This window comes from Fragaria vesca, linkage group LG5 (assembly GCF_000184155.1).
Source record: "Fragaria vesca subsp. vesca linkage group LG5, FraVesHawaii_1.0, whole genome shotgun sequence".
Classification (NCBI taxonomy): Eukaryota; Viridiplantae; Streptophyta; class Magnoliopsida; order Rosales; family Rosaceae; genus Fragaria; species Fragaria vesca.
The window spans coordinates 12098419-12121626 of NC_020495.1; the positions used below are offsets into that span (position 1 = coordinate 12098419).

The 23208-nt window shown below is 37.9% G+C and overlaps 4 protein-coding genes and 1 pseudogene across 4 annotated transcripts; 1 reads left to right on the plus strand and 4 right to left on the minus strand.

The window, feature by feature from the left end:
- Positions 1-2367: 2367 nt before the first annotated feature.
- On the minus strand, positions 2368-4748 carry LOC101301016 (alpha-latrotoxin-Lh1a-like). The gene is made up of 3 exons (XM_004301294.1): positions 4436-4748; positions 3739-4266; positions 2368-3476 (listed from the first exon to the last, which is right to left on the minus strand). The coding sequence occupies exons 1-3, from the start codon at positions 4746-4748 to the stop codon at positions 2368-2370; spliced, it is 1950 nt and encodes a 649-aa protein (XP_004301342.1).
- An 865-nt stretch (positions 4749-5613) lies between these two features.
- On the minus strand, positions 5614-8550 carry LOC101306632. The gene is made up of 6 exons (XM_004299637.1): positions 8114-8550; positions 7757-8029; positions 6449-6603; positions 6150-6255; positions 5926-6051; positions 5614-5804 (listed from the first exon to the last, which is right to left on the minus strand). Exons 1-6 carry the CDS (start codon positions 8303-8305, stop codon positions 5658-5660), a joined length of 999 nt encoding a protein of 332 aa, XP_004299685.1. The 5' UTR covers positions 8306-8550; the 3' UTR covers positions 5614-5657.
- A 1966-nt stretch (positions 8551-10516) lies between these two features.
- On the plus strand, positions 10517-15783 carry LOC101301304 (probable LRR receptor-like serine/threonine-protein kinase At4g08850-like). The gene is made up of 2 exons (XM_004301295.1): positions 10517-13772; positions 15321-15783. Exons 1-2 carry the CDS (start codon positions 10517-10519, stop codon positions 15656-15658), a joined length of 3594 nt encoding a protein of 1197 aa, XP_004301343.1. The 3' UTR covers positions 15659-15783.
- Positions 15784-17758: 1975 nt separating this feature from the next.
- Positions 17759-19683, minus strand: LOC101306919. Its single transcript, XM_004299638.1, has 4 exons — positions 19211-19683; positions 19041-19123; positions 18696-18895; positions 17759-18074 (listed from the first exon to the last, which is right to left on the minus strand). Exons 1-4 carry the CDS (start codon positions 19462-19464, stop codon positions 17943-17945), a joined length of 669 nt encoding a protein of 222 aa, XP_004299686.1. The 5' UTR covers positions 19465-19683; the 3' UTR covers positions 17759-17942.
- Positions 19684-20691: 1008 nt separating this feature from the next.
- LOC101301591 lies at positions 20692-22928 on the minus strand (annotated as a pseudogene).
- Positions 22929-23208: the final 280 nt, after the last annotated feature.

The window sequence follows — 23208 nt, forward strand, 5'->3', positions numbered from 1 at the left end:
ATATATATATATATATATATATATATATATATATATCGAAAAGTTGGTCTAATAAGTGATCTCTTGAAATGGAAATCAAAAATTGTAATGTTCTTAATGCTAGCTTGAATGTACCTGAGGAAATGATAACCCTTCTCTTTTCATGACCATCTTCTGATGGCTCAACATTTATAGAAACATCATGAATGTTCACTTGAACAACTTCTTGTATGTGTATACCTGTTACATACAAGAGCATAGAAGCACAACAAAAATTATATCAAATCACTGACTCAAAATAAGAATATTTTATATATAATGATCAACATTTCCTGGTCATGTGTTGAAAATTTCAAGTCCGTCTCCATAGGTATCCAAAAAATCACCATTACTTAAATATACAGAGGGTTCTCAAAAGTTCTAAGGATAGGCCCACACTATTGAATATGGTTTTTAATGAGTTTGGATGATTGAGATTAAAACAATGAGTTTAACACTTTATGTCAAACTTGGATTGTTCAAAATCATTAAAAATAAATTGAAGTTTTGAATATTTTAATGATCACCAAATTATTTGAAAATTTACAGAAATGATATACTCATATAAAAGCATGACAGAATCATATGCTGGGTATAATTATGGAAGTCAGTGTTGGGTACAATTAGGGGTAAAGTAAGAAATAAGTAACAATAATTTGTTGGTTGGGTATATATACTAAAAAAATTGCTGGTTATATATAGCAGCACCCTAAAAAAAGTTAGAAAAAGGAGGAGAAAAAGGAAGATAAGTACAGCTACCCCAAAATAGAAAGAAATGATAATCGAGATATAATACAATAAGAGTGTTGTAAACATTATTATCTATGTGGATGTCCATGTAATTACTCATTAACTATGTATTTTGATGCAGACTCTACATCTATATAATGAGGTGAGACCGAATGAGAACACTTTTACTGTCTCCCACCATCTATTCTGTCTATTTTTTCTTTACTTTATAACAGAGAGATTTTAAGAAGACCTTTTGTTCTTAACATATAAAGCCTCTCTCCCAAAACCCTAGTCGTGTCTGGTGTCCTTGAGGGCTGCTTATGCCTGGTCTGACAGCATGCTCTTAAGGCCGCAACATAAGACATGCTTGAAGGGACCTTGTGTCCGTTGTGTGTTGGTCCAATCAAACGGTGGGCAACAAAGTAGCATCGATCCTTACCCACCCTTTGAACACTTGTAGGGAATTGGAAGTGGCGGCTAGAGGGGTTGAAGGGGGCGCTGATGTCGCTCCACCCTATTTCAATGTGTCGACGGGAGGTGTGGTCGTTGAGCAGTGAGGAGTGGGTGGCAGTTGGATTAGGGCATGATGTACTCACGTTAGTCAGACAGTTTTCGATCCGTTTTTGGGCTTTAAGAACCAATCTACGGTGGGGGTGGTTTGGAGGGGTGGTTTGGAGGGGCGGTGTCTCTTGTAGGAAGGTTGTGGATGATTGTGGGATGGAGGGACAATTGGAATTTGGGTGGTGTAGCAGGAGAGGTGTTACCGGTGGTTCGTCAGGAAAGGTTCTTGCGAGAAGGTGTTGCATTTGGTGTCTTCCAAATTTGGTTGGGGTTACTAGCTTTTGGGCATATGGGCTCTACTCTTATCGGGGTTACGGGTCAAAACTAATTCATTGTTTGTTTTAGATTCTTTACTTCTAAAGGCTTGGGTAATTATTTTAGTGTATGTAGGATTGTTAATGTTTTTTTCTTCTCTTAAGTAGGGAAGCATATATGTCAAGGATGAATATATATAGCTCTTAGGTGATAGTGTGTTGATGGGAACTTACATGAAAGTGATGTGGTGTGGATCCATTAGGAGTTTTGATTTTGAGAGTTTTGCAAGCTTTGGAAGATCGCCTGTATTTGTGAGTTCTCTATTGAGAATTTAGGTTGCGAGAGGTAATTTGAGCGTTGAAGAATCAAATTGTTCTTCAAACTGTAATCTTCTTCTCGTCTAGTTAATTCCACATCACTTACCGTCTCGAGTAACTGATCCTCGTTTTACTTGAGACGGTAAGTGATGTGGAATTAACTGATCCTTGATTTACTCTATTTCGGTCTTGGGCTAGTAGAATGTACATATTTAGATGCAATGACATAGAGATACAAAACTGAAATAAGAAAATTAAAACCACAATAGTCAATAGTAGAAAATGAAGTCAGTTAACTCACAGTTATAAATCCATGTTTGCCAGCATGTCAGTTGTCTTCCACTTAAAAATGCATAACTCATACGAGACAATTGCAACATTGGAGATTCCCTTCTATATACAGCAATGGCGAAGTTTGGGTAACGGTGAAGCAAGTCCCATGCTAGATCTAAGAAAGTAGAAGTGGATTAGTTGCAGGGGGCAATCAGTTAAAATGGTTACTAAAATTGACAGTCTTACCAATCTGTGTGCTAGTATCAAGACAATAGCAAATAAATGCACCGCCATTAGGTTGGTCGATAAGTTCAAGTGGAGTGAGAGAATAGATAGAGCGAGCCAATCTCCATTTCCTCCAACGAAGAGCTTGGACAACTGGAATTTCATCATAGGGAGCTGAGGGGATGCCAAATACTCTATCATTTCTTTCAGCCATGTACTTAGCTATCTCGTACACTTCTCCATCCTTCAAACATGCAATAGCCCCACATAAAGCTGTACAGCCGCGACCGTCTTTTTCTTCGAAAGCCTCTGGTCTCATCAACGGCAACAACTCTCTAACAATGTGCATATGTCCCTTCGATATTGCTCGGGGAAGAGCAATCTCAGCCTTGCTGTTTCTTATTTCCAAACCTTCTTGTCTCATGGATTGCACCAATGCCTTCACAATATCCACATTCCCTTTTAAGACGGCATAGTTAAGAGGTGTGTCTCCATGGTCGTCTTTAATTTCTAAACCTTCTTTTCTCATCAAGGGCACCAACACTTGCACAATATCTATACGCTCATACCCGATTGCTTGGTGAAGAGCACTGGAACCACTGAAGCTTTTCAGTTCCAAACCTTCTTGTGTCATCATATGCGCCAACTCTTTCACAATATCAACATTTCCCACCCGTACTGCTAGGTAAAGAGCTGTACAACCTTCAGAATTTTGCATCTCCAAAAAAATACCATGTGTTTTCTCGTACTGTTCAACCATGTATTTGGCCCTTTCCATGAGAAATTCTTCAGTGACCCCTAAAGTTATACCAGAACCATAAGCTGTGAAATCTTGTGCTGTTTTCAACTCCAAATCTTCTCGTCTCATTTTCAGCAACAAGATCAATCCTCTGATAACATCCAGATGCCCTTCCCGGGCGGCCACGTGAAGAGCAGTGTCTCGGTAGTTGTCTCTTGGATCTACTGCTGTTACTGCACCACATGGATCATCTAGTTCTCTAAGACACTCATTTGCCTTATCCCAATCACCATTTTTCACATAGGTGGTAAACGGTATATAACGCTCAAAATCGTCCATGACAATATTGTTCTCACCTGCAAGAGAATTAGTTAGATCATATATATACTTGATCTAATATAATTGCTTATCCCACGTACGTACGGACAATTCAAAGTAGTTTTACCCTGGATATGTAAATTAATCATGTATCCACATCTTTTTTTGTTTGTAATTAACTTACTGAACATGGACAAAATAAAATAAGATGTAATAACATGAGAAACAAAAATAAACTGAATAGTACTGCAAATGAACGATCATAGATTCATAGTCTTTTTGTAAGATGACTGAGATTACCTTTTTCTTTTGTCACGAACTCTTTGACCATAGGCATATTCCCCTTATTCACTGCTAGGTGAAGAGCTGTGTAACCAGCATGGTTTTTTATTTGCAAGTCTTCTTGTCTCATCAACAACACCAACTCTTTCACAACATCGACCTTCCCTGAGTGGACTGCATCATGAAGAGCTGTGTCACCACCTTTGTCTTGTACTTCTCCCATCAACTGCACCGGCAACTCTTTCACAACATGAACATGCCCCTGCTGTGCTGCAAGGTGAAGAGCTGTACGACCAGAACCGGTTTTTGTTTTGCAATCTTCTTGCGTCATCAAATGCACCAACTCTTTAACAATATGCGCGTGCCCTTCCCAGGCTGCTACATGAAGAGCTGTCATCCCGTCCCACCTAGCTATTGCTCTTACTATCACACTACGCACATCAACTTCTCCTAGGCACTTCTTTGCCCTATCCCAATCGCCTCTCCGTACATATCCGATGAACGATTTATAGCGCACCAAGTGGTCGGCATTATTCTCATCATATCCTGCATGACAATATATTGTTTTTGTCAGATCTGTATGTTCATTATTCGTTTCTGCATAAACACATTTCTTTCCAATTGTTAGTAAAAGATGAAGAGGCGGCAGATAGTTGGATCAAATTATAAACAAATTATTACTCATGATAACTACTGTCGCCGACCAAGGACATACCTAGCAAAACCTTGCACTCTTGTTCCAAAGCCTCCCAGGCAGCTTCGGCCGATTCAGTTTCGCTTATAAAAGTAAACATCTCCGGCCCGCATGAGCTTTGGATTGCATATAAAGCCTTGGCATTCTTTTTGGTCCAAGCCTTATAACCGGCTTGATCATCTTCTAGTTTTGGAGGTTCCGTGTTTGCTTCTACAATATCCCATAGATCTTCAGACAAGAAATAAGTTTTTAACCGTAATCTCCACTTTTTATAGTTACTGCGGTCAAGAACTTCCTGAATAAGTGCATTAGATCCAACTGGAGTACTTGCCATCCTAGCTATCAATCTGAAAATTTATCCGACCGAGAGGTTAATTGAAGCTATATGTCGAAAATTTATCCGACCGGCCAGCCAAAGAGGTTAATGGAACCTATATATGTCGAGCTAGCATATTTCTATGTGAAAATAAGAAAAGTAGAATTAAGAAAGTAATTTTAATGGATTGAATTGCACTCACTTGAGAAACGCTGGTGCTTGTAGGTTGGAGCGAGACCGAAGCTGCTAAGCATATATATCAGTGGAATTGAAGAGCCTTCTGAGAAACTAAAGGAAGTTTCGGTACGAAAAGAACAAAGACAAAGGCTTTGAGCAATATGTTGCTTGGTTATTGGTTGAAGGATGAGTACACCATTAACCAAGTATCAGATTCAAAGCCAAAGTGGTGTGTACATGTACTGCAGCATTTTCAGTTACACGAAAAACAATGAATCATTCTCAAAGTGACTCTCAACTGAAAAGAAAGTCCGTCTGGCCAGTTCAAGATCATATCTTACAACTAATTAAAGTAATCCAGATTATTGTTTTCTGTCTAGTTTTCAAGCTCTCAGGTGGTCAAGGGATCGCATGAATTAGAAAGCAACATTGTGAGAGAGATATATGTTACTGCAAAATCTTCAACATACACTGATTGATCACTGAAGTGTATCTGTACCATATATGCATTGTAACACGTAATGCAAGATTCAATTTCTTACTCTAGAGATCTGTGACGACAGAAAATGTACTCCTTCACGATACTGTAAATCTATGTGAGAAGACATAGCAAATGATTCTTACAAGTTACAAAACAATTAGGTCAGTCCTTTGAAAATCTGCAATCATATGCCCAATCAACCCATATGCTGAGTACAAAGAAAGGTACAAATGAGAGGTGAGATATACATGAGTATTTCAGAAGTTTTCCTATTGCTTCTTATGCAGTCTTGAGTTAGGGGAGTTACAACGCAAGGGTGAGAGAGGCTGTCTTGCTAATTCTTGGTCACTGAAATCAATCTTCCCCTGAATCGGGCTGCTGCTCATCATCTTAGAGCTAGATTTTCGCTTGTTTGACTGCAAATGGGCGAAAGCACATTAGATCCTACAACAGTTTACATGAAATGCCAAGGAATCAAACACTTCAAAAAATAACGATTAGAGCACAGTAGTATGATTTCTTCTCCCTTTCTCTCACCTTTGCTGATACAGTATCAGTATGCTTCCCACCAGAACCACAACTGTTTCTTTCCTTGCGGTACTGCTTCAGCAATCTTTTATTAGCTTCATCTAACACTTTGTTTTCTTCAAAAAGTAATTTGACCTGCATGCATCATAATAAATATGGTAAATCATTATACTAGATCAAGTCTGACATGGAAGTGAAAGAATCAATATTTGAAAACGTTCTGCTCTTCTCACCTCCTCTTCAGCAGAAAGAAGATTGACCCTTAGATGTTCTTTATCCTTTTGAAGATTTTTCAACTCAGCAACTACTGATAAAACTTTCTGGGATGAAGGCCTCAAGCTGCCACATCAACAAAAAGAATTTTTAAGCATCCTTTGACTTCAGGATTTAGAAATTGACACCCATTTTCAGCAGCAGAGTCCTGAAAGTAGACTGGGCAAACTGATTTGAAAAGACCATATATAAAACTCATTCCAAATGACAGATGTAAGACAATACTGCAGAAACAATACACAGTGGTAAATTAAATCACCTATTCCACATATTTAGCAAGCTTTGACAAGCCTCATTTCCACTATTGGCCTCCAAATATGCACAGGCCGCCCCAGGTTCATCAGTGGTCAAGGTTGCTAAAACAGACTCCACTAGTTTGTCTTCAACAGGTGAGCCTTCAACAGATGAATCAACCTACAACATAGAAACATGCATCAGCCTTCAGATACATAATTGGAGCCTTGATGCATACACGATGATGGATTCATGGTTCATGCATTTAACTTTTCGAATGATTCAGCACCAGAAAATCTTTAAACTATATGTTTTACAAAATAATCCAACTTTTTGGTCATCAACACATGGTATGAAGACTCTGAAGCAATGTCAACAATCATGTCCATCCACTCAGAAATATCCAATCAAAGCAATGAAAACCAATTACCAATTACTGATTACTAACCCTTAAAGTAAACCTTGCACAATGAACTTTTGCAATAGCAACAAAAGAACACCAGACTTCTAGTTCATGGTGTGAAGACTCATACAATTCTGAAATAGTCAACATTTTTATTAATTTTATCCTATTTGGTATGACCTAATGAAATAAGTTGATGGGGTTCATATTACTGCCATATACACTCTTTTTCCCATCAAGATAAACCAAGTTTACATATAATGTATTGTAATAATTATTCTAAGTGCATGTAATAAGCGCCCATGAATAGTGCTCGTGTTGTATCTGATCTAATCTAGACATGGACATTTATGCTTAGTATAGTTGGCCACCAATTCCTATTGCTAAAGAATGTTGCTCACTTTGATCAGTTACTATGATACAAATTACAAAAGTATTAACTTTCGACCTATAGGATCTATGAAAAGGTTGATGTGCAAACCAATATACCTCTTCTAGAGATCAACAACAGAATGAAAGCCATGATTCAATCAAGTAAACCGATCATCATGAGGATGATCAGACATAACAAGAAAAGAGCACCAGGAATGTTCTTTTATTGGACTTATAAATTTTAACCTCTCAATCTAAGTTTCTGTCAAGTTCAGCAAAAGTAGCAATCACAAAGTTCCTCATGTCCTTCAATGGAACATGAATTGCCACACAAAAAAAGCCAAGTAGCACTATTCATACAAACTATTCAGATTGTTAACTCAACAATGAATTTCCCAACAGCATGCCACATAAGTCATTTCGACAACCACAAATGATAACACATCAAACCAAACAGCATTCCCTGTAACATTGCAAGACGAATGACTCTCGCAGCACAATTCTCAAACAATCAAATCAAACAAGTAACCAGACAAATAAAGATCAAGCAAGAATTACCGAAAGCTTCTCGTACTCATTCTTGAAGAACTTCAACTCTTCCCTCAACTCTTCAAGTTCATCCTCCAACTCTTGCACCCGAAACTCAGCCTCCTTGGCCCTCTGGTCAGCCTCGTTACCGAAATCCATCAACGCCTCTCGGTCATGATCATAAAGCGCACACTCCTTCTCCAACTTGTTACACTGGCTCACCAAATGCGCACACTCCGCCGCCAGCCTCTGATTCTCCTCCACAAACTTCCTCAACGCCTGAGCATTCATACACGCCTCCGCCTGCAACCAATTAAAATCATAACAACCCCAAACCAAACCAAATCAAAATCAACCAAAACCGAAAACGAATGCGAAATCACGAACCCTAGTTCGCTCCAGAGCTTGATCCTTCTCTTTCAATTTCGCCAGTAGAAGGCTGTACTGGTCGCGAAGGCGTCGCCGGGCTTCTTCGGAGCAACGGAGCTTCAACTCGAGCGTTTGAGCGGAGACGGGGAGGCCCAGGGTGTGGTCAATCGACTCTTTGATGAAGCCGTCAACTTCTTGCGGCAGATCCATTCTTGCTGGTTCTTGATCTCGGAAACCCTAGACCGGCGGAAAAGCTTGAAATTGAAGGAAAGACTGGGAGGAATTGAGACCCTTAGGGTTCGATCGGTGGGGGCGGAGCAAGGGGTTTGAGTTCTGAGAGTGAAATTGAAACCCTAGAATGGGGGAGGAAGAAGAATTGGGGATTTGGGGTGGTGGGAATTGAAAGGTCGGGTCTGTTTGGGACTGGGGAGAACTTTTTCGCTCTTTTTTCACACTCGCCCAAATGTTTAAAAGGAAAAGAGAGAATTTAATTTTGCTGGCTAGTATTTCAAAATTTGAAACCATAGCCGTTATACAGAAAAAGACATGTGCTGGTTCACCCTTTTTTTTTTTTGTTGTGCTTGAGGTAATCTTTTTGGCACTTAGTGTGCATTTACACGCCTGACATGTTTACTTACTTTGAATGAAGAAGAATTATGAATTAGAGACAAGTGAGAATAAATGAATCGGTATGATTCTGGATGGTTGATTCCTAAATTTATCTCTCTCTTTCGGAATCATACTCTTGAGTATTCAGGAATTGATTCTTGATAAGCATGTGATCGAGATATATGTCAATTTCGATTCTTTCATGTGTTAGTAAGCACAGAAATACTTTTACCCGGAATCATTCTGATTTTATGTGTTAGTAAACGCAAGAATTTGATTACCCAATAATCATTACATTCCATTCTAATTGTCCACCGTGTACTGAACACTCTCTTGTGTCTTTTGAAACTCACATTCCATTTAACCAGTCGAAATTTCTCCTATGCACTAAGATGCAAGTGAACCGAGCAAATAACATGCAGTATTTTGATCCGGCTATCTACGTCGCACTACATACATATATACTAATATCGTTAACAAAACTGAAACCCAAAAAATAGTCCCAAGTGTTTCCAAATAAGAAAGTAAAAACAGTAGGTTGAATAAGATGTACTCTTATTATGGGCGTTTAATTTGATCAGATCAAAAATTAAATTAAAATGAAGAAATTTAAGGTCTTTAGTCTTCATTCGATCTTCCCATACGACGATCTGAGCACTTACACATTAGTGGTGTAAGTACACCTTGGTACGTAGAATCCGCTCTCTTAACCACTACATGCGGTGTATTAGAAAGTAGTTCACGTAACAATATTACTCTTAAATGTAAAAGATACTTTCTACACCTGCAAGTCTCGCTTTAAATTTTTGACCAAGACATGTACCAACATCTTTTTTCTTTTTTCTCGAAGCACACTTTTTCTGTTGTGAGATGAATCATGGGATTCATGTTATTAATCTTATTGAGTTATTGTAGTTGTCCATCTCAAGTCAAGATGGGACTTTGGGAGGCACGATACTTGGTCAGAGCTCGAGAGGTACTCGAATCAGCTTAGTTTAGCTACAAGTAACAGAGAGGTAAAGTTGAGATACTGCATATTCAATCGTCATGGGTAGTGAGTTAACTGGAGGGGTATTTAGTAAGCCTGATCATTCCCTAGTGAAATTGTAGTCAAAGTTGCTCAATCATCACACCTTTATCCATCTGGATACAAAATTGCAAATTAACCCTTTGATCATACAATTCACAGAAGATATGGAATTGGACAAGTCATGGAACTGAGAAGCAATTGATTCCTGATCAACTTCAACAAATTAAAGGTAGAGATCTGAAACAATTGATTGATATAACTGCGTTGTCAACATAGCTAATCGACAGACGACAGTTGCATTGTCATCAACATTGTAATTTCAGATGAAATGCCTTGCTTGATCAGTACGTAAGGATGACTTCATGACTATGTCATGATATGTCATGATTCATAAGATGTGACCTGCACCTAACCTGCAGTAGGCCACCAACAAAAGAGAGCATTCAATGTGACAAAAAAGATGAACCGTATATACATTGTTCAGGTATGAATGGGGACAGGGTCAAGTGTTTCAGTCTTCTGCATGCGCACTCTTAAGTACTAAACTTGGAAAGAAAAATTAATTTCAGGGTCCAAAAGTCTTGAGTCCGTACTTGGAAAAAAATTGCATTCAAGAACACGCTATTAGTTTTGTACAAAAAAAAAAAAAAAATTAAACTGCAAGTCGATCTTATTGGCTCTAATAGTGACTTGAACAAGAATATAATGTGCAAGGAGAAAGCAACTGGCATTATAAATAAAGCCCTGATTAGCTTGAACACACACAAAAGAAAGAAGAAACCATGAGACCTTCAGCTTATGAGTGTAGAGTATACTTTATAGCTTGCCTTACCTTGCATGTTCAGCTAGTTTCACTATTTCCAAACCTTGCTTTTGCTTCTCCTGATTCAAGTGAAGCAGAAGCTCTTCTCAGATGGAAAGCCAGCATCCAGATCCAAAGAGGGTATAACAATCTCACCTCGTGGACTTACCTTCCTGGCGAAGCCACCAATTCATCAAACCCATGCAATGTGTGGACTGGTATTTCATGCAACAGAGATGGAAGGGTGAACAAGATGAACCTTAGCAATTCTGGTATACAAGGTACGCTGCATGAGTTTCCATTCTCGTCCTTCCCTCATCTTAAATATGTTGATCTCAGCTTGAATGAACTCTTTGATACCATCCCAGCTCAGATAAGTTCCCTCTCCAAACTCATTTATCTTGATCTCTCTTACAATCACTTTAATGGGATAATCCCTCCAGAAATTGGCCTTCTATCAAATCTTGAAGTTCTGAACATGTATGAAAACCAGTTAAATGGCTCAATTCCCAAAGAAATAGGCCAACTCAACTCTCTTTTTGAGCTTGCACTGGGAACCAACAATCTAGAAGGGTCTGTTCCGGCTTCTCTGGGTAATTTGACAAACATGAACTACTTGTACTTGTTTAGAAATCAGCTTTCTGGTGCCATTCCTCCAGAAATAGGAAATCTATCTAATTTGATGGAACTGTACATGGGAGGCAACCATCTGATAGGTCCCATTCCTTCAAGTTTTGGAAACTTGAAAAACCTAACTAGACTGTACTTGTTCAACAATCAACTTTCTGGCCTCATTCCTAGTGAGATAGGGAATCTAACATCCCTTCAGAGGCTGGCGCTGAGTGTCAACTATCTAACAGGTCCAATACCTCCAAGTATCGGAAATTTAAGAAGGCTAACTGCATTGTATTTGTTCAAGAATCATCTTTCTGGTTCCATCCCCTCCGAAATTGGAAATTTGAAGTCTCTTGAGGGATTAAGCTTCTCAAGTAACAATCATCTATGGTTCCATACAGACAAGATTCGTGGTTTTCATCCTAAAGAGAAAGGGAATATGCAATTATACTTCTCCCTCAACTATACAAACAAGCTTTCAGGAACTATCCCCAGAGAGATAGGGCGCTTGAAATCTCTGTTATACCTAGATTTGTCTGGTCATCAACTCCATGGTTCAATTCCAAGGTCATTTGGTGATCTGACAAATCTTATCTTTCTCGATCTCTCTGGAAATAAGCTTTCTGGTACTATTCCTATGGAGATAGGGAACTTGAGATCTATTGAGTTTCTAGACTTGAACCATAATCAACTAAATGGCTCAATCCCAACATCCTTGGGTGATATGAGAAATCTTACCACTCTCCATCTTTCTACAAATAAGCTTTCTGGCATTATTCCAATGGTGTTAAGCCACTTGAAATGCCTTGTGAGCTTGGAATTAAACTTCAATCAACTTGGTGGTTCCATTCCCACTTCATTTGGTGAGCTGAGCAACTTGGAAAACTTAAACCTCTTGGACAACCAACTCTCTGGCTCAATCCCACAAGAAATAGGAAATCTCAAAAACTTGACCAAACTACAACTGGGTGATAATCAGTTTCTTGGTCACTTACCCCAACACCTTTGCCAAGGGGGATCACTAGGCTATTTTTCTGTAACCAATAACTATTTGATTGGTCCAATCCCCAAAAGCTTGAAAAATTGTACAAGCTTAATCAGACTCCGTCTTGATGGGAACCAATTGGAAGGAAACATATCAGAGGACTTTGGAATTTATCCGAATCTTGATTATATAGATTTGAGCAAGAATAACTTCTATGGTGAAATGTCACACAACTGGGGACAATGTTCACAGTTGAGTTCCCTATTGGTTGGGGAAAACAACCTTACTGGTGGCATACCGCCTGAGATTGGCAATGCAACCCAAATTCATGTACTTGATCTTTCTTCTAATTGTTTGGATGGGACTATTCCAAAGGAAATTGGGAGGTTAACTTCTTTGGTAAAGTTGATGTTGAATGGAAATCAACTTTCTGGTTGTGTACCTTTTGAATTTGGATCATTGGCTAATCTTGATTATCTTGATCTATCCACAAACAGATTCAATGAGTCAATTCCAAACTTTGTATGTGACCTCCTTAAATTAAACCACTTGAATTTGAGCTACAACAAGTTTGGAGAAGGAATTCCATTTTGTTTAGGGAAGTTAGATCATGTTTCTGAACTTGATTTAAGTCATAACTCACTTACTGGAAGGATACCATCAGAGATTTGTAATATGGGCAGTTTGGAGAATCTTAATCTGTCCCACAATAATCTCTCTGGTCTCATTCCAGCAAGTTTTGAAGGCATGCACAGCTTGTCATATGTCGATGTATCCTACAACTACTTGGAGGGTCCACTTCCCAAGAGCAAAGCATTTCAAGAAGCTCCCCTGGAAGCATTGCTAGGAAACAAGGGCTTGTGTGGCGAGGTTGGCCCTTTGAAACTCTGCAGTGTACAAAGCAGTAGAAAGCACCAGAAACAGTTTCTAATCATATTCTCTCTTCTAGCAGCACTAGCATTTCTAGCTGCTATCTTGGCAATTGTCATTGTCATTGAAAGAAAGAAGAGGCACCAGCATCAACAAGAAACCAACATGCATGGAGAAATTTCTTTTTCCGTATTAGGTTATGATGGAAAGATGATGTATAAGGAAATCATAAAGGCAACAGAAGATTTTGATTCCACATACTGCATCGGAAAAGGAGGCCATGGGAGTGTATACAGAGCAAATTTGTCATCTGCCAATATAGTTGCTGTGAAGAAACTCCATCTGCTACACAGTGAAGACGATAATTTTCAGAAGGAATTCTTGAATGAAATCAGGGCGCTCACTCAGATACGTCACAGAAACATTGTGAAGCTGTATGGTTTCTGTTCACATAAGCGACACTCATTTTTGGTGTATGAGTATCTAGAAAGGGGTAGCTTGGCCACATTGCTGAGCAGTGATCATGAAGCCCGAGAGTTGGGATGGAGTAAGAGGGTGAATATTGTTAAAGATGTGGCTAATGCATTGTGCTATATGCACCATGATTTCTTGCCACCGGTTGTACATCGGGACATATCGAGCAAAAACATTTTGCTGGATTCTGAATACAAGGCCTATGTTTCAGATTTTGGCACTGCTAAGTTCTTAAACCCAGACTCAGCTAATTGGTCTGCCCTTGCAGGCACATATGGTTACATGGCACCAGGTAAATATTGTCTTCCCCTCTTGTCTTTTAACTAACAATATTTATGCTCTTATTCAAACGAGTGATTATATTTATGCGCTACAGGCATAGCTAAGGATTCATCTTTCCTCCACTTAGGCACATTTTATGTTGTTGTATGTTTGTATAGTGATTAAATTCGATTAACAAGTAAAGACTTAAAATATGTAATTTGAAAAAATAATTCTTCTGCATTGTCTTGTTGAAAGGAAGCTATTTTTGAAGGGTCCGATTCCTGGGACATTAGATTTGACACTAATTTTAACATCACTTATTAGCCATTAGATTTTAAAAATTTCAATGGTCTAGATCAATTTAAATATAATGTTAGCTTATAAAAACTGACGTGGCAAAGTGATGTGGCATTTTCTAATTTCATAACAAATCAAACTAAAAGAAAAGAAAAAAAATTCAGAAGTTAAAATCTTAACCCTTTCTAATTTCCCCGAAATTCTCAATCTCGAAGAACTCATAACCCTTTCTTCTACCCATTTTTCCCGTCTCCCAATTGTCAAATCCCTTTTGAGTTTTGGTCAATCCAACATATATATTCGATCTCCTCTCAATCTAACATATATATCCGGACAAATTAACAATAAAAAAGGTTATCGGTTGGAAGCCAAGTTATAAGAGAAGCAATATCATCTTGGCGTTCAATTTTGGGTATAGAACAGCAGTGAGCTTTTTTATTCCAGACTGATAAAGATTAATATTAGTTCGAGAAGACGAAGAAGTGAAGAACAACATGAATAACAAATGGATGATTTCCAGCTAGTTTGAAATACTAATTAAACACAATATTGATGTGTGCAATAAAAATAAAAATAAAATGAATGCCAGAAGACGAGACGCAAAACAGAAGAACAAAAACCCAGAAAAAGAAGAAAAGAACACACACGAGCAAACGAACCAATTTGTAAAATAACATACCACAAACATATTAATCTAAGCCATGGTTGACATGGTTTGTCTGCTAGCTTCTCATGTTTGAGTAGTATGGTGTTCATGAATCATGTCAATGTTGCAAACATGGCCTCTCATGGATCACTTAATTACCATTTAATAATCTATGACAATTGAAGCATTACTTTTATAAAGGGACGTTTACACTAGAGAACTGGCCTCTCATGGTTCGTTTGCTCCTCTGTGTTCTTTCTTTTATTCTTTTTCTGGGTTTGTATTCTTCTGTTTCTGCGTCTTGCGTTCTTATTTTTTTTCTTCTTCTTTTTATCGCACACATCGATATTGTGTTTAAGATTTTAGCTTATGAATTTCTTTTCTTTTCTTTTAGTTTGTTTTGTTATAAAATTAGAAAATGCCACATCATTTTGTCATGTCAGTTTTTATAAGCTGACATTATATTTAAATTGATCTAGACCATTAAATTTTTTAAAATCTAATGGTCAATAAATGGTGTCAAAATTGGTGTCAAATCTAATGTCCTAGGAACCGGACCCATTTTTGAATACTGATATATAGATCCATTTCTTATGAGCTTTTTATCCACAGAGCTCGCTTATTCAATGGAAGTAAATGAGAAATGTGATGTCTATAGCTTTGGAGTATTAACTTTGGAAGTAATTATGGGAAGGCATCCAGGAGATATCATCTCATCTTTATCCTCCCAGTCATCATCATTGTCATCAACATTACCGGCCCATCAAATGCCTATCATGGAGTGTCTGGACCAGCGCATTTCCCCTCCTTCATATAAAGTTGCAGGTGTTGTTCTTTCTCATTTTAAGATAGCATTTGCATGCTTGGATTCCAGACCAGAATCTCGTCCAACAATGACACAAGTTTCTCAACTCCTCTCAACTCAAAGCCTGCATTTTTCCAAGGCATTACGTACATATGATAACATTTGATGAATTGCTTGTTCTTTATGGACTACTTTGAGAATCATAGAATCTTTGAGCTAGTCCTCTTCCAATGATTGTCATGTCCAGGCCATTAGAAGCTACTATTTTCTGTCATTTTGTCTGCTTTAGTTAATAGTTTCATGACAGTGCTTTATATATAGTAAGAGTACTGATTTTCCTTCTAAGTAGGAAACTAGGAATAACACAAAGATTTCCTTGTATAATGATGGGGACTGGCATTTTCACATAGAGTTTGGCTTTTATAGAAAAAATGTGAATGTTTTCAATTCTGGGGATGCAGTAACTAGCTTTTGCAGGGTTCTTGTACTCATTATTCCTTTTGATGCAAGTAGATAACTAGATGCCATAGAATCACTTGAATCTTGATCTTTAATCTTCTCTCAGTTTGATTCTATTTTTCAACTTCAGACAGTTTCCTACCTGTTATATGCTCAGAGGGCATCATAAATGAACCAGAATTCAAGGTTCTAGACCCAGAGATCTCACAGTACGTGATAATCAGTTACTCAAACCAACAATTGTAAAAAGGTTTCCAAAAACAAAATGCCATAAAGTAACTCATCTACAAGAATATCTTGTAGTGATTTGAGATTATCTATGCGATGGCAACTTTTAAATGCATCTTGGTTGGAGTCGGATTTGCATTTTTTATGCATCATTGACTAACCTTGAACCTATTGAACTGTCAATTCCGAGCTTTATATATAGGTGACATATCGAAATAAAACTACTTGAATTGAGCAACAAGTAGCTCAGCCAAGAAATTCTAATTTCAGCGGGGGAATTTACTTCAACTCTCCCTCCTAGATTGAATTCTATGTGGTTTCTAAATTTAATATTAGTTTTAGAAATTAAGTAATGGCTTTTTCCTCGCAGAGGCTGCTATCATGACAAAGGTAGCTTTCCGGTGCTGGTGTTATAAGGATGATGATTCAATCATCATCTCCCTCATTTACATCTCCTTCAGGAAATGAAAACCTAGGGCTGAAGGATTTGTGGGCGTCCTTCACTTACACCTAAAGTTGAGAACAACTAATAACCATTGTTCTGCACAATTTAAGCCAACAAGTTTCTTATCGTCCCCAAAACTTGAACAAATCAATAGGAATTGAACATACGAGTCTAACTTTTAGTTTCATAGGAACTTTCTACATTTACATGGTATTTCCAGAGAGATTAAATTTTAGCACCACTCTTATATATGTTTGAGTTCATTTTTTAACCTGGATTTGATCCATGAAATTGTATCAGTAGAAAAGAAAACTCAACCAACAGGCCATTAGCAAAGTATATCAACTTCATGTTGATGAACACCTAACATATCAAAGAAAAATTAAGCCCATTTTTTTTACAGTGTCAACTCTCAAGTAACCTGAGAGTGTTGAACAGATCGATATATGTAGTCGACCAAACAATTAGAAAGAAGAGGGAAAAGAATGCAATCATGTAAATCCAGAAATAATGTAAGGTATTTGGGTTTGAAGAGAATGATCAGAGAAAGAACCTTGGTTTTTGGTCGTAAAGTTTTGTCTTAGATTTGAGGAAACAACAAAACTGAAAAAACCTCCATCGTTTTCCTGCACCGTCTTCTTCAGTCCTTCTGTATTGTGAACGACTTTATTCTCAGGAAACTTAAACGAAGACATCCGGAGGTTTGCTGGGTCCCATTAGGGTTGTGTAATTGGGCGTGTGGGCCACATGAGATTCTGGTGTGGGTATTACCGTATTAGAGTGGACAATTTGGATACCCGAACGCTTGTAATGGAATTATACGAGTATTTCTACATATATATCTTGATGTAGGATATATATGTGTATAGTTTTCTATTACTATATCATGTATGATTGGTTAGCCTAAAAATTCATCTCCGTTTTTTCGTCGAGGAAAATGTTATAATGGCATGGTTTAATTGGTTGTTGCTTTTAGATATATATATGATTGAATTATGATCGAGCTAGATAGGTCTGGATACGAGCACATGGAAATAAACGTAACACATTTCTCTTTTCCCATGTACAAATTAACATAAGATGATTAAGATTGAATTAGTGGCTTAGAATTGGGTCAAGTACCACCCTATATAATATGGTCAATCGTTTATACGCTTGTAGCAAGTAGCATGCAACAAACTATGTACATATATATAGTCACATAATGAAGTTCTATGATTTATAAAAATTAAAAAATATTGAGTGACTACATTAACAATCCATATAAATACAGGATTCACAGGCATGTATTGAGCTGGCCACGAGCTAGCTGCCTCGATCAGTTTGCAACCGTCTCATTTTCAGTAGTATCTGCAGCTTGCTTGGTACTCGCTTCTTTAATTTTGTCTTCCTTCTTTAGCTCATTGGCCTTTTCAATGATAGAATCTACCTCTCTCTCAACCTCCTCAGTCTGCAATTGTTTACACGAAACAACGATTATGGAAAAGACAGATATATTTGATAATTTCGTTTCTATTTGTTTTCCTCGACAAAATAACAAGCAAGAAAAGCATGGATCTCATCATGAATCTAGGGGATTTGTTGAACGTGTTAGGTGCAAAATGTAGAATTGCTTGAAGAAAAACAAGAGCTATAGATGTTTGAAACGTGCACATTTTGATTTGAAATCGATCTATAGTGTAGCAGGTGAGAAGCATGAAGCCGCCTCATTAGAATATGTCAAATTAATCCATTAAGATTCTTATTGTCATTGGAGTAAAGGAATAGCAAAACAACTAACAAGTGGTTTCATTTTCATTTTCTAACCTATATCTTTATTGTTCTTCATAACCTCGAGAAAGAGACATATTTGTTTAATTAAGCAACTATCTTCAACCTAAGCACATAGGTTAGTTTAATCACATAGCTTAATACATGTGACCCTCAAGGTTTAGTCATGGACAAGATATCTTAAAAATTAGTTAGTACAAATCTAAGCAGTATGATAATGTTGTGTATGTCGATTTTACACGTAGAAGGAAAGAAATCAACCGAGGCATTAGGTAAGATTATTAGTTAGAGAAATTGTCACCTTCTCAATGATATCATCCGCTAGGGCCGCAGCCTTGCCCGTTTTGTCAGCTAATTCCTCCACAAGCATGGCAGCATGTCGAAGTTTACCTTCGGGAAGATGGTTGCCGATCTCATCGGCGACCTCCTCCACTTTGTCGGAGACCTTCTCCACGAGCTCCGCCACTTCTTCTGCGGCATCCAGCGCCGTCTCCACTTGTTCTACACATACATAACCACATACATTATATTAACACAATAACACATAACCTAATTTATAATCACTAATTAACTAATTAATCATGCTAATTAGTAATTAGGGTTTGGATAGTATATTATTAACAACATTGTGAATAGTATAGCTGACCTTTCAACTTGAGTAACGGGTACCATTTGTTCTTCGTAAAGGGTATAATTACTGAGAAAAGCACACCCAAAAGCCACATTTTCCTGCAGATATAAATACAAGTTAATCACGTACCTACCATTAATCAATCACATTAAACAATGAAGCTATTCATGAACAGACGAACTTACCAAGAACCACCGGAAGGATCAGAAGGGAGAGGAGGGCTGCCGGGGTCAACGCTGTTGACCACCATTAACAGAATCTTGCTGCCAATCTGAACTCTCTGAAGGCTCGTACTACTGCACGATCGCAAGCTCCGGTTACCGAGAAAATGACATGAATCCTTCTGGTTTAATCTGAGGTGGGGATGAAGTAGTGAGGATCTAGAATTGCTGCGAGTAAGTGCTGTTGTTGTTGTGATTGTTCTGATCGACATGGCCATGGCGCCAAAGTACGTTCTGGGTTGAGTTGCAGAGAAAGAAATGAAGTAGGTTTTGGAGAAGACGACTCTGTTTGAAGAAACGAGGTGTTGGATGAGGAAACGAGGTGTTGGAATGAATGATGAATCTGTTTGAAGACAAGGTTTGGTTGACACGCTATAATTTTATGAGGATTAGGCGTGAAGTTAATGACTTATATAGGTTATACAGAGTCAATGGTCGTCTCTTTCTTCTTGGCTTTGCGTTTTTGAACTTGCTGGGGGGAACTTTCTGCTGTTGTTATCAGCGAGGATGCGTATAGAATAATAGTCCATTTTCGTCGCATGGAAAAAAAAAAACTGAGATACTGGTACTCGATGCATGAATTCAAACCGTGTTAAATTATAACTCCACTAGGGCATTGGTCCAGATCGATGTCGAGAAGACTAGTAGCTGTAGTCATTTTTTAAGAATATCTTTATTGTAATTTGCCTAAGAAAAATTAATTAAGGCTGGTTGCTGCTGTCATTAATTTTTTTTAAATATTTTTATTATTCTAAGACATGATGGATTGGAACTTGGAAGGTTGGGTTGCCGGACTGCGACACTGTGGCAAGAGGGGCAGGGGAACTTAATTCTCCTCTTGCTAGCATTGTTCTTGCTTCGGTTTCTGGGCTTGGACTCAAGTGTGGGCTTCTAGAGAATGTTGTATGGGCTTCAAACAAGGGAAATATTTCCTTTTATGGATTTTGTGAATAGCTTTTAAACTTAAGATGTTGTACCATTCATGACACAGATATAATAAATGGTATCAGAGCGTCTGGCTCTTCACAAAATTCATAGATCGATTAATTTGCAATCGATTTTTATGGGAGGCTTGTACCACGAAATGTGTTGTCCGTAAGGTGTCAGTATCTTTTAGTGCAAATAAATGATTCAAGAAGATGGAAAAGTTGTTTTAAATGAATAGAAGGACTTTCTTTTAAAGGATTCTCATTTTCAGTAATTCATTCTTTCATACGAACAAGTTCAAATTTCCCAGGATCATCCGATCATATGATGAAACTGCTATAACAGGCAATACATGCATATCCGGTGCAAAATCATTTGAGGCTCTTGTAGCTTCATGGTTTTTCGTAATGGCATGAAATGTCTTCCAAAGGTGTACTAATTGTTTACATGTTCAAAATAGAGCTTAACAATATTTTTCTTCAAAATCTCCAGATGTACATATGATCATTACCTATGCATCAGCATTGTGATGCATGGCCTGTACTGATTGTGTTTTTCACCCTATCAGATGCTTTATTCACCTACAAAAGGAAGCAAAATGAAAAATGAGATATAGAGATTGCTGATTGAAACATTACAAAACAAGTTAGCTGCTTTACTTCTTCATCCCAATCAGTCCGTATGACGTACTATAATTGCAAGAAACAGTGACTGCACACATAGCGCCACAATAATTCCTAGCCAAAGACCCTGTTAACAACATGTTAGCTCAAAATTAGTACTCAAAAGTATCATAATTCCATGAAATATTAGGAAACTACAAGAATATCATCATGTGATCACCTTCCCTCCTATGTGGAGGTTAAAAGCAAACAATACTCCACTAGGAATGCCGATAAGATAATAAGCTCCGAGATTAACATATGCACCAATCTTCTGTTGCCCACTTCCTCTTATGATACCTAAAATCATGAAGTGAAGTAACTTATTTTCAATGAATCTATTAAAAAAAAAATTGGAACAAATGTAAAACTGTCTTTTGTTTTGTGTTTTTTTCCTTCCTGAATTCGCTTAGCTGCAGTTATGGACAAGAATCTGTAGACATCGACAAACCTGAAAGAACAGACTGAGGGCCATCAACAAAGTGGGAAATAGCAACTAAAACCAATATGTCTGAAACATAGTTCAAAACTTCTTTTTCACTACTGTAACAGTAGCCCCAAACGTTTCGACCAAATATCATAACAGCAGCAACGACAATGCCTTCGATAATAACAAAAGTGCAACACAAGCTGCTAGACGCGCTAGTTGTGGTTGCCCAGCGCCCACTTGATTTGAAACTCTTGTGCTATCAGACAATACATAGATCTATATAAGACAATAAAACTGGTTAAAGAAATGTGGTATATATATGAACCACATAATGTAGATTTAGACTCACCTTGCTGCCGCACTAAATGCAAGGGGAATCATGTATGCAATTGCACATGTGTTAAGGCTGAGGCATGTCATAATCGGTTAGTATCATATACTAGCTGCATTTTGAAGTTCAATCAGCTACCAATAAGAAGTTTGTAACTTCATATTGTTCAAAAGTCACTATTAATAGGCATAAAATGCAAACCTGATCGACAGGACTGATGTTTCAAGCTTTGGATCTGGAAGCAAACCAGATACGAGAACCAACATTTCAAAACACCACATTTCTAAGCTGTTCAAGAACATGAAAGCAACAAACCTTACTAAGCGCTAGTTACCATTGAAAAACATTTTCGGTTTTTCAATTGCTAGGTAACTCTCCAAAGTCAATATAGTCAAGTACATAAGGATTACCTGGTCATTAAAGCCGAAGGGATAGATAGTTTTAGAAAAGTTGGAATTCCATGGAAGGGCTCCTTTGAGAATCCAGTCCATGTGTTCTTGCAAGAGGGAGAAACTCTGACATAAATAAATAATAACAATGCATTGATCCAATAGGTGATGACGTTTGCCACAGCAGCACCTCTGTATCCAAGGCTGGTCTTGTATACCATAAGCCAACATGTAAGCAAGTGTGCAATGTTGCAGTTCCTGTGCTAGCAATCATCGGAATCACATTATTTTGAGTTTGCAAGAATCTAGCATGACATTGTAGGATTGCATAAGCAAAAATGCACGGTATCATTAAACGAGCATAATCTTCTGCAGCAGAGGATATTTCTGGATCTTGACCTAAGAACTTAAGAATATTGCCTGCATTAGCCCATATAATTGCTAGAGGAATGCAGACGAGCAAAAGAACAAGCATCGCCCTCTGCATATGTATACCAAGCATCCAGTACTGTCTTGCTCCAAAGGACTGACCACAGAAAGTGTCCAAGGAGCTACACATTCCCAGCTAGCCAAAAAGTTAAGAGGAGATCAAGATATCATGACCATATGCAACAAGAAACATAAAGAGCTGCAAATAACTTAAACAGAAGAAGCCATCTTACTATCAAGCTCAAACCGATGACTGAAGCGAATGAAGTTGCCATGGAAGCACCAGCGAGCGGGAGCTCTCCAAGATGACCAACATACATGACTGAAATAACTTGTGTAGCAAATATAGCAAAAAATTTGATGATACAAGGGGCCATATTAACAACAGCTGCTTCTTCACTTCCTCAAAAATCTCATCCGTGCTCAGGAATCCCTTTCTCGATTCAATAGCATGTTCTTGAGAATGAGAAATCAAGGGTGATTCAAGATCACATGTTTCTTCTTCTACATCCATTATATCTATATTTATCTTTTGCTCAGTTGTTACAATACAAATATACTTTATCTCAACTTTTACCCTCATCAGGCCAACCTTTCAAGCCGCACTTAGTGGTGTGTCTTTTATCTTTCAATTACATACACAATGATGAGCATATTGGACCTGTTTGGTAAGAAAAGCACAGTTAGGTCAGATGCATGCTGTTCAGAATTTATAATCTTTCTGGACTGAGGCGACAAAACCCAGGATTTTCTCATGTTTCTTGCTAAAGATCATTGAGATTCAGTGATTTAAG